Raw genomic sequence first — 15,026 nt, 5'->3', positions numbered from 1 at the left:
TGCAGGTGCAGTGATGCAGGTGCTGTGCTGTTTGTGCTGTGCTGTTCCAAGCCTGTTGCTAAGGAGCTGCCTCTGGCAGATCCAAGGCACAGACTTTGTGGCACGTGTTCATCCCTCTCCCGCAGCCTGTGTGGCCTTGTTCACTCGTGAGTTTTCCCCCTGCAGCCTGACATGTGTAAAGCCAGGCTTGTTAAGTGTACTCAGCTGAGGATTTAATTCCAGATGTTCAAGATGACCCCCTTCCTCCGAGGGCAGCCAGCATGCTGATAAAACACTGTGATGCTATAAATAAACCTGTTGGCTCCACAAGGGAGAAAAGCCTTCGTTTTGAGCAGGAGTTTGTTCTAAACAGGAGCCCAAGAGTTGGCTTTTTTGTCTCAGGATTTATGTTGACCCTTGGTTTTGGGGAGGAGCTGGAAAATGTAGGTTTTCCTGTTGCTCTCAGCCTGATGGAAGAAAATGCTTGCAATGGGGGGAAAGATTGACCTGCCTGGGAAAGGACTTAGACAAGATTTGTTCTCCTGAATTTTTTTTGGTACACACCTGCCCAGCCTCTCTTCAGAGGCTTCTGCATTGCTGGGATGAGGACATCCTTGTGTGTCCATACCACCTGCCTCTCCTCGTGCTGGGCTGGACTCTGGCTGAAACAATTCATGCACAGCCAGGATAATGACTGCGGGTCACTTTGCCCCTGGGGCAGAGCTGTCACTCCCCTGGGGTTGCTATAGGTAGCAACTCCCTTCCTTCCTTGCAGCAGGGACGGCTGGAGCCTCTGGGCCCAGCTGACACGGCTGAGGCCATGTGGTGACCCGGGTAAGCTTCAGCTGGCAAAATCCCAGGGCTGTTTGTAAGTGCCATTTCAGAGCTCGGCTGTCAGAGCTCGGTTGTGTTCGTCTGTCCTTGCGGAGGAAAGGGAATGATGGCAAGGTCTGTTTGTCCTGCCTAAGCTGCTGCCAACTGCAACAGCCACCACCTCCAACTGTGTCAGGTTGTGTCAGGGGATCAGGGAAAGGTTCTTCCCCCTGCTGGCACTGCCCAGGCTCCCCAGGGAATGGGCACGGCCCCGAGGCTGCCAGAGCTCCAGGGATGCCCAGGGTGGGATGTTGGGGGGTCTGGGCAGGGCTGGGAACTGGGCTGGGTGATCCTGGGGGTCCCTTCCAGCTCAGGGCATTCTGTGATTTTATGAACTGGTTTTGCTGTTTCCCCTGCCCAGCCTAGAAAACCCAAACTGACCAAGGTGCAGCAGCCTCTTCCCTCCCCCTCTGCCCATACCTGTTGTGGCAGGTGTGTGACATAGGTGAGACTTGATGTCAGAGGCGTTTGCTTGGGACTGGGGCTGAGTGCAGGGTGGCCACTGAGCTTGCTCAACATGTGGCTGGATTTTGGAAGCAGGGATGTGCACACACAGCCTGCTCCAGGCTGAGGAGAGGATGTGTGTGCTGTGCTTTCCTCCTGCCCCAGGTGCCACACCAGCTCCCCTGAGGAGGGCAACTCACTGGGTCAGGAGAAAAAACAGTTTGGAGTCTATGGCTGCTCTCCTTAAATCACCTTGGAAGAAGGCAGACGTGCCCAGCTCCTGGCATCTCTATTTTTACTTTGTGCAGAGATGGATATGGCTGAGCTGTCTCCTTTTATTTCCAGCATTTGGCGCGTGCTGCAGCGCGTTGCTAAAGATGTGTCTGGCTGGATGCAGAGCTGCCCGCTTCCCTGAATCCCTGAGGGACTGCAGGGGTCAAGGGCTCTTGCCTTCTGCACCGCTTCATCATTCATTTCTTCTCTTTGCCTCCCCCTTCCACTCCCCTTACAGTTTTTGGACTTTGTTTTTTCCTGTATTTATTCAAATCAGCCTGGGTAAACAGGGAGCAGGAGGGAGGGGACTGGGGCCACTGGTAGCACTGGATTCCAGAGGCATTTTTAATGGGTTTCTAATGGCTAGAAATGGCCTATTCTGATGCAGAAACTATTCTTATTTCATCTGCCTGTAGCTTGGCAGTTCCAAGATTTCCTTGGAAAGGCTCAGACTCTTCCTTCCTGACAGGGAGGCTGACAAGCTCTGTGCTCAGGTGGCTCTGTTGCAGCAGCTGTGATGGTGCTGGTTTTGCCAGGTCTGTCCTGACAATGCTGTTTTTAGGTTCCAGCTGCCCCCAGAGCCCCTCGGAGCAATCCCTCCAGGGACTGTCCCTCCTCTCTAGGCACAGCTGGCTGTGACTGTGCCAGTTTGGGATGTCAGTGGTTAATTGAGAAGCCTTGAAGCTGGCATCTCCTGTGCTGGAAAACTGTAGAGGGATTTTTGACACCGTCTGACTTCAGCCCTAGTGCTTGACCATGGCAGCAGGGTCCCAGGCACAGGCTCTGAGTGTCAGACTGAAACCCAGTGTGTTTGCTTTGTCTGCTGTGGGAAGGGAGCTGGGCCACAGCTCAGCTCCTGAGCATTCCCACCCACCTGCCTCCCTGGAACTGGGAGCCTCCACACTGCAGTGCAGCATCGGGCTGGAATCAGAGCCTGTCAGCCTTCTCTGGGCATTGAACAGATGGTGGTGATCTATAAACTCCTGTGGTGCCTGCTCTGGGGCTGCTTCTCCTGAAGGATGTGAAAGTTCTCCAGTTTTTGGTTGGGCTTTTCTTGCTCGCATCTCCTGTGTGAAAATGAGGGAATGGAGTGGGTGAGTCTGGGCTTGATTTGAGTGGCTCCATCTGTGTTATGTGGGCTAATTCAGAGTGGGACAGGCTCATTGTGAGCCCAGAGATGCAGCAGTATGTCTGAGGTGGGAACGTGGCACCAGTGTGCAGAAACACAGGACACCACCCTGCTGAAACCTTTCCTGCTCCTGATGCTGAGGCCCCTCCGTGGCTTTGGCTCTGCCATCTGGCAAAAGAGAATATTGGATGTCACCTGGGGATGTGTGGAGGGTTCACTGTGATGTGTCTGCTCAGGTGTGCTCTGTGCTGTGGTGGGGGAGTTCCCATCCCAGGCCACACTATCCTGTTCTTTCCCTGCCTTGGAAATGCCGAAGCACATCACAGACACAAATCAGGCAGTGATGTGTCAGCCTCGCTGCTGCATTGATGTTTGGTTAATGAGAGCTGGCGTCTGGAGCTGCTTATCCTTTGTCCTTGAGTGTAGAACAACACTTGGACTGCAAGAGGCTCTTCATCTCACTGTCAGGATCAGCTGTGAGGGTATGGCAGGAGATCTGGTGGGGGAGGCTCTTCTTCCTGGTGGGATTTCAGACTGTAAGCCCTGAGGAACTCATTCCACCTGGCTGCATCACCCCCTTGCTGTGACTGGGGTAAGAGCTGTGTGTTTCCCCTGCAGAGAGGGCTGGATTTGGGGTTATTTTCACCTTGTCTCAAGTCAGTGTGGAAGACAATGTCACTTTGGCCAGGCAGGTGCTCTGGAGAGCTGTTTGAGGTGGTTGCAAGTAACAATAACATGCAGCTCTCAGGTTTTGGGCAGGTGGGTGGGGGTACTGATATCAACAGGGCTGAGAACACTTGTGGAGGGGAGAGCCCCTAAGCCAAGGCAAACTGGCCACCTACTTCCAGCGAGATGCTTCCTGTGGGTGCAGCTGGAATACAGGGAAGCAAACAGGCAAAAAGTCTGTCTAGAGGATCCTTTTTGCCAGCAGAACTCTTCACCTGGCAAATGGGGGAAGGGAGTTCTGTGGGTTCCAGTAAAGCTCTTGCAAAACCTGATGGGTTTCAGGTGGGAGATGTTCAGGCTGGGACAGCCCTGAAGGCTCTGTTTGTGCCACAGTAGGTCTGCCTGCATCCTCCCAGTTTGGGGGTAGCAATGCAGATCATGTCTTGCTGTGCAGCAAGGCCAGTCTGTCACGTTTTTCTGTCTCTGTGGTCCAGTGTCGACATCAGAATCTAATTTCAACCTGCTGAGTATTGGCCAAGACTAACTGAAAATGTCTGTGGGAGCTCCTGTGAGAGCCAGGTAGCTCTCCTGAGCCACGCTGCAGGCTGAGCTCTTGGGGTGACTTTCTATAGGCACAAACATAGCTCAAATTACTGTCCTTGCTTTTGGGAGGGTCAGATGGCACCTCTGATGCTTCCAAACCTTCCTGTGTGGCTTTGCTGAGCCTTGTGCCTCCAACAGAGGAGGAAGCCACTCCCTTAGAACTGGTGTCTGGCTGGGAAGTGATGTGTGTATGGATATTTTGGAGGTCCTGGTGTAGGACAAGTGTTAATGGGAAAAGTGCTTTTTCTGCAAGCCATTGAAGCTGAGAGCCCCAGGAGCTGGGAGCAGGCTCTCAGGGACTGGGAATGTCCTCTGAGGGTGACAGGGCTGTGAATTCAAGCAGCAGAGAGCTTGTCCAGGCTGAACTGGGGGGTCCAGCTCTCTGCTGCTTCTTCAAACAGGGTTGTTTGAACCCCTTGTTCAGCTGGTTAATGTGTCTCTGCTCCCAGGGATGCTGAGACACTCTGTGGGATGCCTGGCTCCTTGTGGGGTGGGAGGCTGCTCATCCCTGTCTGGACAGTGGCACCCAAAGCTTCTGCTCTCAGCCAGAGTGTTTGGGAGGGAGGTTTACCTGCTTCATTTGGGAGAGAGGTTTAGGGTTATGTGTCAGGGAGATGCAATCACTACTGGTAAAGGCTTCCACAGTGCAAGGAAACCAGCCTGAGGATTTCAAAGGTGATAATATCTGGGAATAGTACTGGGGTAGCAGGGAGTGCTCAGTTGTGCTGGGAGTGCTGGAAAACATACTTTTGGAATGAAAGCATGACCTGATTCCTGTGCTCCATTTTCCCACCCCGTGTGTGTTTTCATGAGGCAGTGCTCCTGCACAGTACACTACCTGAAGCAAACCTGAAGCTGAGGTTTTGCTTTCTCCCAGTGCTGACGTGTGTCCTGTCTCTCCACAGCCATCAAGGTGAGCTGCATTGGATCCTGTGGGGTGTCCAACAAGATCAATGACACGGCATGGACTGTGGAGGAGCAGTACTTCAACAGCACCCTGTCCCTGGCAGACAAAGGTATGGTCCACAAAGGCCTGGTGAAGATCTCTGGTTCAGAGAAGCTTTCCAGAAATGTATCTCCAAGATTTCAGCATCCCCTCGATGTGAAACACCCCTCACAGGCTGCCTTGGCCTGTGCACAGAGGATGGGAGACTGCAAGAGCTTAGCAGGAGCTGTGTAGGGAAGGATCCTGAGCAGAACTTGGCAGCCACCTTGCAAACACTGCTGGCATCCTCTGGCCCTGGTCTGCCTGAAGCAGAGCTGTCACAGGGACTGCTCCCTGTCTCAAGGCTCTGTGGGTTCATCTTGTTCTGCTTCCCATGTGTGTTTATGGAGGTCACAAAACACTGATCAAAGCTGGTCAGCAGAAGCCAGTGGTTTGCTCTGAAAGGGCTATAGAGGTGTCACTTGTTCTTCAGAAGTGCTGGGAGCATGACAGGACAGCCTAGGACAGCTACCCCTGTTCCCAGTGAGATGGACAGAGATAGCCATGAGGTTCTATTGTCCTGTGGGTAAAGTGACACCAGCAGCCTCTGGGGGATCTGGGCCTGAATGAATGCTGTCTTTCTGCTGTTAAATGGGTCAGCCTTACCACAAATAATTCATGCTGTGCCCTGGCTCCTGTTGAAATCAAGATGTGCCAGTGTTTACCTGCAGAAGGCAGTAGCTGTAACAGGAGCATGGCAAAAGCCCAGGGTAGCAGGAGCTCATCCCTCTGATCCTGTTTTATCTAATAACAGGAAATGGGTAAAACTGAAGTGGCAGATTCTGCTAGCTCAGCAATTTTCCAAGCAGAGCTTTTAGCATCGAGGGGAGACTGAGCTCATTGTCTGAGCAGCAGGTGAGGGTGCTGCTTGCTCTCAGCCCTCCCTGTGACACTGGTGTGTGTCTGGGCTGGCAGAGCAGAGGGAGCTGGGCTGCTCCTCCATGTCCCTGCCTCTGTCTGCCTGTCTGTCTGCCTCCTCCGAGGGGCTGCTGGCAGCACAGTGTCCTGGCACAGCTCAGGCCTGCAGTGAGGGGGTGGCAGGCTGTGCTGGGGGAGCCCTGCCGTGGCCTCGTGCAGGCACAGCCTCGGCACTGACTCAGCCGTGGCGTTTTTAGGCTTTCCAGGAATAGCTCTCAGCTGTCCTGGCCTTTTCTGAGGAGAGCATGAAGGAGCTCCAGACAGATGGGGTGTCCCATGTGGGTGTTCCCTGGGTGACTCCCTGCAGGGCTGACCCAGCTGGGAAGGGAAGGGAAACTGAGGCAGGCTGGACTGCTGGCTCTTGGGGTACGGGGTCACTGATGGCCATGGCAGGAGCCCAGGGCGAGTTAGGGGAGTTGGAAGCATTTCCAAGCAAGTGCCCCTAAAGGAGCATGAGGCCAGCCCAGCTGCTGGCCCACACTGTCAGCACACAACTCCTCCCCTGGCCAGCACCAGCAGCCACCTGTGACAGAGCTCCACCAGCAAAGGTGACTGTGGTGGCACCTGGCATGGTCCTGGCGCCTGTGGAGGTGCTGCAGGTAGGCAGGCTCAGCCTGAAGAACAGCCTGCCTTGCCCTGGCCCTTCCCACATCCTGAGCAGAAACTTTAAAAAACACCGATCTGTGCTCTTTGAGGACACGTGGGGGGAAGGGGAGAGGAGGTTTGCAAAACTGCCGAGGCTCAGATTGCTCTTTAAGCCTCCAGGAGTGACTCCACACTTCTCCTCCCACACACCTTTGCATTGAAATAAGTGAGGGGGCAGCTCGTCCTCTGTGGCATCAGCTGCTGCTTGTATTACACTCTGCTTGGGGTTTTTTCTTAGGCCTGTACATTGCATGAAGAGGGAGGCAGGCCCTGAAATAACCCAGATGGCCACTTTGGCACTTATTGAAGGCACTTTCCTTTCTCTCCCCACCTTGGAGCGGGGTGTGGAGGACCTGGCTGTGCCACTGGAGCAGGTTGGTGATGAGTTCTGCTGCAGAGGACCCCGCTCCCCTCAGGGCTTGTCCCCACTCAAGCAGAGCATCCTCTGTGCTCTGGGAAAGCCTCTCGAGGAGCTGGGCAGGAGCTGGAGGCAGCAGGCAGCCGTGAGGAGCAGGGCATTGTGCTCAACCCTTGGCAATCACACACAGGCCAAAGGCTTAATGAACTCGAGCTCTTTACATAAAAGCTGCTGGGAAGTGTGGAGTGTGCCAGCTGCTCCCGAGCCTCTCGCTGCTCTGTTTGTGGAGAGGCTGCTGTGCCACACAGGTCACTCAGCCCACCCAGGGCTCCCAGGGGGGCTCGTTACTCTCCTCCTGGAGAGGAGGCTAAGAGGGTATTTACTTTTCCCACTTGGACTTTGAATGCTTGCTGCTGTTGTTTTTTCCTTTTGCAAAGAAATGCAAGAGGGGTGGGGGCTGCTGGGTTTCTGTAGGTGTCAGCAGGGCAGGGGATCAAGTGGCAGCGAGCACAGAATGGCACCGCTTGTACCCGCAGCTCTCGGACACAGAGATGCTTCTCTTGATCCAATATAATGGAGTGATTCAGCTCTGCAGAGCCTCCTGCTCCTCTCCCCCTCCTGCTGTGGCTCTGCCCTTGTTCAGCCAGAGAGGAGCAGGTCCATCATGTGCCCCACAGCGCTGTCCCTTCCCTGCATCTCCAGCTTCACACACAGCTCTTGCCCTCTGGAAGGGTTGTGCATGCACAGGTAGACTTCTGGGGTTCTTTTCATTCCCTCCTTGTACCTGAGTTGAACTCATGCAGGGAGCTGGCTGTAATTTCCAGCTGACCTTTCTTTTGGCAGCTTGTAGTTAGCTTGAAGGCACTGCAGGGATTTCCTGGCAGCTCCACACGCTTCCTCTGCCGGCAGATTTCTTGCACAAAGAGCTAAAAAGGGGCAGCTGTGCATCACCTCTTCCCTGGGGTGGTTCTCTGCCGGCCTGGCACACCACCCTCATGGCCAGCAGTTGGCACAGGGTAACAATCCTGGCTCCCAGCTGAATTTAAAAATCTTGGTGACCTGACTAAACAGAACTGTGGGATTTGTGCAGCTTGTTGTGTGCGAGCAGGAGGTCTCAGAGCTGTCCAGTGATGCTCCTGGACAGCCCCTGCCCAGGTGAGAGCAGCAGGGTGTCCATGGGCAGTGCTGAGCCACTGAGGATGTGCTGCTGCCAGCTCCTGGCCACACTGTGCTGCTGGGTTCAGGGGCAGTAGCTGCAGGTTCAGCCCAGGAAAACCACATTGAAGGATCTACAGTTGCCTTGGGTCACAGCTGCTTCCTCAGCACTTCCCAATTTCTTGCCTCAGTAGACCAGTTAATCCTCTGGGCTTTTTTGCAGCACTGCCATTTCCAGATCCTGCTAATTCATTGAGACTGTCTCTGGAAACTGCTGACACAGAGGGTGAGTGGAGCCCTTGCCTCAGTGCTGGGTGCTCTGTGTTACAGAGAGGTTTATCTCAGCAGCATTACCTGTGTGGAGTGTGTTTGTGTGTTTGCAGAGCTGGAGCAGAACTGCTGCCTTGAAAAGGAGTGTGAAGCCTGCTGGGGCTGTGCTCCATCACTGCCACACAGAGCAGGGAGCTCTCCTTGGAGATGAACACCGAGGCTTTCCTGGCAGCTTGGGCTGTGCTTGCTGGCAGGCTGCTCTTCTGGCTCTTGGCTGCTGCCTCTGTGTCACCTGTGCCTGCTGATGGCACCAGCAAATGTGTGCATTTGCCCTCCTTTGCTGCAGTTTGTAATCCCCTGTATTAACTTCATTCACCAGAGGCTGAGTCCTGTGCTAAAGCTGCAATGGCTCAGCATCACCTCAAGTGCCCTGGCACAGACTTAATGCTTCCCTTCTGACAGCTCTGGTAGAGCTGAGAGCTAAAGAGCTCTGGCCCCTTGCTTATATCTAATATTCAGTTTTCTGGCTGCAAAAGTGGATGAGGAGAGAGGCCAGGCCAGGGGTGAGCAGGGTGCTGCCTGCTGGGACTGCAGTGAGAGTAAAATCTCTCCTGTAGCTGGGGGCTTGGGCTCCTGTGGCACAGTGCAGAGCTAGGGCTGCTCATTTCTGCACCCCAAAGTGGAAAACAAAAACCTTCTGCTTTCCTGCTCTCTGCCTGGGGAGCCTTGAGAGGAGACTAACATCAGCAACACCAGAGTCAGTCTAACTCAGCACCTTTGGAGGAGCTCACCTTCCCCAGGGCCGGTTTTAGGCAGCAGGAAGAGACATCTTGCTACAAGTGGAGGCACAGGGAGCAGCAGGCACCAGGTACCTTCCTGTACTCCTTGAATTGGCCAACACAATTAATGCATCACTCGTTAAGTAGCCAGGGAGAAACTGCCATATGGTCTGGCCTGCTGTTCCTCTACTAGAAGAACCAAAATATCTGTGTACTCCAAAGGTGCAGCCTGTTCCCAGGCTCCCAGGAGGGAGCAGGGACTGGTGGGGAGGGACAGGAGCCCCATTTCAGCCACTCCCTGTCTCCTGTGCCTGGGGTGCTGTGTCCTTGTTCCTGTGGGCTTGGCTCCTCCTGAGCCCCAGCCCAACGCTGCTCTTGTGCCGGACAGAGGCTGCTGGAGGACATTTCCCAGCCCTTGGGCAGCTGCAGGCAGGGCAGGGTGTTGATCTGGAAGGATGATGGCTTTGAAGGGCCGGTGATTTCTCTGGCACCAGCCAGGGAGGCTGCACTGCTCAGTCCAGAGCCCAGACACTCTCAGCAGCTGTGGTGAAGTAAACTCCATCTGGATCATTTAACTGTGTAAATACAGACATGTGGTCATCTCACCCCCACTGGGCATGATGGTGGCAGTTTTGCCATGCAGTGAGTGCAGGGAAACCTTTGCTTGGGTAGGAAAGGACCATAAAAATCACCTTATTCCACCCCCTGCCAGCAGCAGGGTCCCCTCCCACTATCCCAGGTTGCTCCAAGCCCCATCCAGCCTGGCCTTCAACATTTCCAGGGATCCAGGGGCAGCCACAGCTCCTCTGGGCACCTGTGCCAGGGTCTCACCACCCTCACAGGGAACAATTCCTTCCCAATATCCCATCTATCTCTGCCCTCTGGGGAATGAAGCCAGAATGTTGTTGCTGCTCCTGCTATCTGGACTTGAGGGTTTTTTCTAGGCTGTCTGGGGCAGCAGCTTCTTTCCCTCCAGGAATTTTTTGGGAGGAAGTTTCCCAAGGCTACGTGTGGGCAGCCAGTCTGCTGGCTTGACTCCTATCAGGGGGAGAGGCTGCTGCAGGTCTGGCCCCACAGCAGAACCCTGCTAACCCTGCTGCCTCTGCTGCCTAATGACTTTCTCAAGGTATTTTTAGCTGCATGTTAACTTCAGGAAAAGCTTTTTTGCAGCTGAGGACACTGTGGCCTTCGTTCAACAGCTCAAGACTGGAGTCAGAGCTCTGTGGCCATGAGCCAGGAGCTGCTGTGATGCCCTTGGTCTGTGTCAACTGTGGCAGGACACAGCTTCAGTCTGGGGTGGCTGGTCTGGGAACTCCTCTCTGGCTGCCAAGAGCAGGAAGGGCCTTTTCCAGAGCTCATGGGCAGCTTGTTGCAGGCAGGAGCTGCAGGAGGGATTTGCAGGCTGTTCAGTGGGTCACAGCCAGCAGGTCACTGGGCACTTGGGCCTGGTCAGGACCATCAGGCTGGGCTAGGCTGACCTGTTCTCATGTGGTGCCCTGCCCAGAGCTTGGACTACCTGTGCAGAAACTGCCTCAGTGCCAGCCAGTCTCACAGTGGCTCTGACAGCCAAACCACATCCTCTGCGGGTGATGCTGCCCATGGGTGTTCCTGGGAGAGTTCATGGCCTTGATCAGTGATGCTGGGTGAATTAGAAACTGTGAAAGTGCTCACAGGGTCACTTCCAGCCTGACTTTCCTGTTGATGCACCTGAGCTGGGCAGGACTTGCACAGAAGTGACTTGGTGGATGGTGCTGCCTGTAATGTAGAATAGGGACTTGTACTTGGTGGAGTCTGTGGGCTCATCCTAAGGGTCCTGGAAAGGCTGTGGAATTTCATGCTCCTAGCAGGAGACTTGGAATTACTGCCTGCACCTTCATGTGGGGCTCTGCAGGTCACACAGCTGGGAATTCTCTTGGTGGAAACTCGGTGACTGCCACCCTCTGGAACTCCCACCTCCCTCCCTTCTGCAGGACAGGAGCAGGACTTGCTCCCACTCCTTGTCAGGTGGAGAGAGTCCCTGTACTGCAGTGCAGAAGCTGCACAGGACAGTCATGTATTCCAGTTATCCATTTGCTTTCTGAAAGTAGGGATAATGGGTATAAGATCAATGTTGAATGGTGCCCATTAAAAGACAGAAACCCTCGGGGCAGCCAACAGGGGTCATGGAGTCATTCCCATGAACCAGGCTTTATCCTGGACCCAAGCAGTCAAGGCACCTGCTGCACCTCACCTGGCTCCTTTCGTGAGCCAGGCTGCCCAAGAGGGAACAGGAGAGGCTGATCCACACCTGCCTCCCAGCCTGCCCAGCTCTGGAGCTTCAGGCCTGGCTTGGTGCCTCCACCTGGTGACAACGCCGGGTGCTGCATTTTAGCCTACATCGTTCGTGTTTGTTTGGGGGACTGGAGGGGAATCAGCAGGGAGGTGATGGCAATGAGCAAATCTTGCTCCTCTCTGTGAGTCCAAAGTGGATAAATGGACATCTCTGATGTTGTCCCTTTGCAGGGATCCATGATGAGGAGCGTGTTGGATTATTTATCTCTCTGTCCCTGCACCGCGGGCGCTCACTGGGGTGTCCCTCGTCCCCACGGGGTGGCTGAGTGATCCAAGAGGCAGAGATCTAGATTTTCATAGCATGAATGATGCACCAAGTCCTGCCTGGGCTGCTGTGTCAGTGGGGGGATTTACTCTTCTCTTCCCCACCTCCCTCTTCCATGTAATCCACTTAATCCCCTGACGACAGGACTCAATTACTGTCAGCTCTGCAGAGCCAGCGTTGCTAACGGGCAAGCTGCCTCCTCTTGTCTTGAAACAACAAAAGCACCAGCCAGATCTGGGCTTTTGCTACCTCCAGCAATGATCCTACAAAGCAGAACAAACACAGCTCGATTTACTGGGCATCCAGGGCTCCTCTCAGCTCTGCCACTTTAAAAACAAAGCCTCTCATGTATACATGGATTTAACAAATATGGATAAACCTCAGTGGTTTTCTTACTGAAGGCAGCTTTAGGAGCTGCTGGATGACACTGTGGGTTCAGTTCAGCTGTCACACTGCACTGGAGGGAATCTCGGGGTGCTGGAGGGTGGATGGAACTGGGGAGTTGGGATCTGATGTTTCAGCCATGCACTGGATCTTGGCTCTGCCCTGTGCCCTCAAGGCTGTTGCAGAGCAGTAGTTGAAGAAAACAAGTGCTGAGGTTTTAATGTTGTGGCAATGTTTTCCTGGGCTCCTGTTGTCTCAGCAGCCGGGCTGAGGTGGTGTGTGATTCCCTGGGTGGTGGCCTCTCTCTCCCAGATCACACATTCCAAGCTAACAGCCTCTCAGCCTGTCCCATGTACTCTTCACTCTTATTTCCACAGGGGTCCTGACAGCTGGAGAGCACAACTTTCCCTTCCAATTCCTGCTGCCAGGTAAGATGTAGAAAACTGGCTGAAGGCCCTTCCCTGTAAGCCTTAGTTTTGCACATACTTCCAGTTCAGAAACTGGCCTGCCTCAGCCTTGTGATCTCTTCTTTCTCTCTCAACTCCAGCTTCTGCTCCTACATCATTTGAAGGCCCTTTTGGCAAGGTCCTGCATCAGGTGAAAGCTGTGATAGACACACCTCGCTTCTCCAAGGACTACAAATGCAACAAGATCTTCTACGTTCTCTGCCCTCTCAACCTGAACGACATCCCTGACATCGAGGTAAGAACGAGGAGGGGCATGGCTGGGAAATGCCAGCACTTGAGCACTTGTCCTGCTGTCTGAGGAGTCACTGGATAACTCTGACTGCCTGCTCTGACTATGCAAGAGCAGGACAAGGACTTCTCATCTCTCCTGCCTTGCTGTCAGTACCTGCTCCAGGTGATTTCTGACTCTTGTGTGTTGCTTTGAAAGATGTACCTGAATTTTCAGCATGCAGAGAGACCAACAGCTTCAGCTGCTTGGAGACATGTGGGTTTGGGGAACTTGCTTTGGAGGGGAAAACAACTAATAGGACAGTAGAACTGTGGGGCTGGAGAAGTGAGACCTGTTGTCTGTGGCACTGCCATGTTGCTGGTTCTTTGCATCCTCTTAAATGCAAATATTTCTGCTTGCTTGTTTTGAATCTCTTGAGTGTTTTCCTGGAGGTTCTCTGACTCTCTTGAGCCAACACACACCTCTGCCTCTGCCTTCCTGCAGCAGCCCAACACCATGTCCATCACCAAGAAGTTCAACTACAAGCTTGTGAAAAGTGGCAACATCATCCTGACAGCCACGTCTGACCTGAAGGGTTACATCGTGGGCCAGGCCATCCAGCTCCGCACAGACATAGAGAACAAGTCCGGCCGGGACACCGGAGCTGTGGTGGCCAGTCTGCTCCAGGTGGGTGTCCAGGGGGACCATTCTCTGCTGCCCCACCCCATGGAGGCCTCTGTGAGACTGGGGCAGCAAGAAGGCCAAACCTTCAGCTCTGTTCCTCTCTACCTTCCTGGGGAAAGAGGACCTAGAATTTTCTTGCTTATCCCTGCTGGGTCTGTCACACAGCAATGGGTACTCCTGCTCTGGAACACACCTGTTAGGTTTGTGCTTGTGCCTATTTGACAAAGCAGTTGGGTGGGTTTGTGTCCTGGCTGGCATTTGTGGGACACACAAGACCTCCTGCAGCCTCTGTGCAAGCTGAGTTTCCTCCTGTCTGTGCAGAAAGTGGCCTATAAATCCAAGCGCTGGATTTACGACCTGAGGACCATCGCCGAGGTGGAAGGCTCGGGGGTGAAAGCCTGGAAACATGCAGAATGGAAGGAGCAGATCCTGGTTCCAGCACTGCCCCAGTCCATTCTACAGGGCTGCAGCCTCATCCACATCGACTACTACATCCAGGTGAGGTTATCCAGAGTATCCCTGGGCTGGGCTGCGGCTCTGTGCCCCCTCCCAGGCTGAGCAGTGTGCTGGGGCTGGCCCAGACATCAGGTGCCCCTTCCCACTGCCAAGTATAATGAGGATGCCACGTTTTCCCTCCTCTTCCAGGTTTCCCTCAAGTCTCCAGAGGTTTCTGTCACTCTCCCCATCTACATTGGAAACATTGCTGTGAACAGGCTCCCGCTGAGCCCCTCCCGCTCCATCCAGCACATCCCATCTGTGGTAGTCCCCAGTGCACCCCCAGAGGAAGAGGAGGCTGCCAGTGGCTATCACCCCATGGACAATGTCTCCATCCCCACCAAAAGCCATTCCCAGCAGCAGCCCTTCAGCTACGCCCCAGGACTGAGCTTCCAGGAGATCCGGGCGGACTCGGAGCAGACGGGCTCCCCAAACCACCCCACGCTCTGCCTGTCCACGGGAGCCACTGTCCCCTACTATGCTGAGGGGAACGTGGTGCCTGTCCCCACAGCCAGCTCACTCATCCTGCCCCCAGAGTACAGCACATGGGGATACCCCTACGGTGAGCAGCGCTCCCGGGATCTGCAGCTGGCAGAAAACAGCTCCTACCAACAGTCTCTGCTAGCTGTGAGCTGTGGGAATCTGGGGATTGAGTCAGTCTGCTGCAGGCTGCTGTCAGAGGGGATTGTGACATCTCTCTGCCTGCTTTAGCCTCTGGAGTCCCCCTCTTGCAGCTGTAAAAGCTGGCTGTCCTTCCCACATCCACGCCCATGCCTGCCCTGGGCTCATCGTGAGAGGATCTCCCTGTTCTTAAATGAGCTTTCAGCCTCCCACTGATAGAAAAACTTCTTGGCTTGTAGTAAGGCTGGTGGGAGCAGAGCCAGGAAAATGATGTCACAGAAATCTTCTGTCTGACTTGGAGTGGGCCTGCAGCTGGTCTGAAGCTGTGGGGGTGGGAGCTGAGAAAGTGTCCGGGGTGGAACAGCCCAGGGAAATCCCAGTGTGCTGGATTCCTGCAGCCCTGCTGGGGTGCAGCTTCAGCAGTGTGTGCTGGATTCCTGCTGGGGTGCAGGTTCAGCAGTGTGTGCTGAATTCCTGCTGGGGTGCAGCTTCAG

At 54.4% G+C, this 15,026-nt stretch overlaps 1 protein-coding gene across 1 annotated transcript in view; it reads left to right on the top strand.

Annotated features, from left to right (window-relative positions):
* The window catches only part of ARRDC1 (arrestin domain containing 1), a 31,947-nt gene that overhangs the window by 9,374 nt on the left and 7,547 nt on the right, over positions 1-15,026 (top strand). The window contains exons 2-7 of the mRNA XM_015644812.1: positions 4,873-4,983; positions 12,435-12,485; positions 12,605-12,759; positions 13,237-13,419; positions 13,738-13,914; positions 14,062-14,473. Of these exons, the coding sequence (XP_015500298.1) occupies positions 4,873-4,983; positions 12,435-12,485; positions 12,605-12,759; positions 13,237-13,419; positions 13,738-13,914; positions 14,062-14,473 (1,089 nt within the window). The remainder of the gene's footprint in view (positions 1-4,872; positions 4,984-12,434; positions 12,486-12,604; positions 12,760-13,236; positions 13,420-13,737; positions 13,915-14,061; positions 14,474-15,026) is intronic.

Source organism: Parus major, chromosome 17 (assembly GCF_001522545.3).
Source record: "Parus major isolate Abel chromosome 17, Parus_major1.1, whole genome shotgun sequence".
Taxonomy (NCBI): Eukaryota; Metazoa; Chordata; class Aves; order Passeriformes; family Paridae; genus Parus; species Parus major.
Note: the sequence above shows the minus strand (reverse complement) of the source record. Positions and strands in the feature narration are given on the sequence as shown.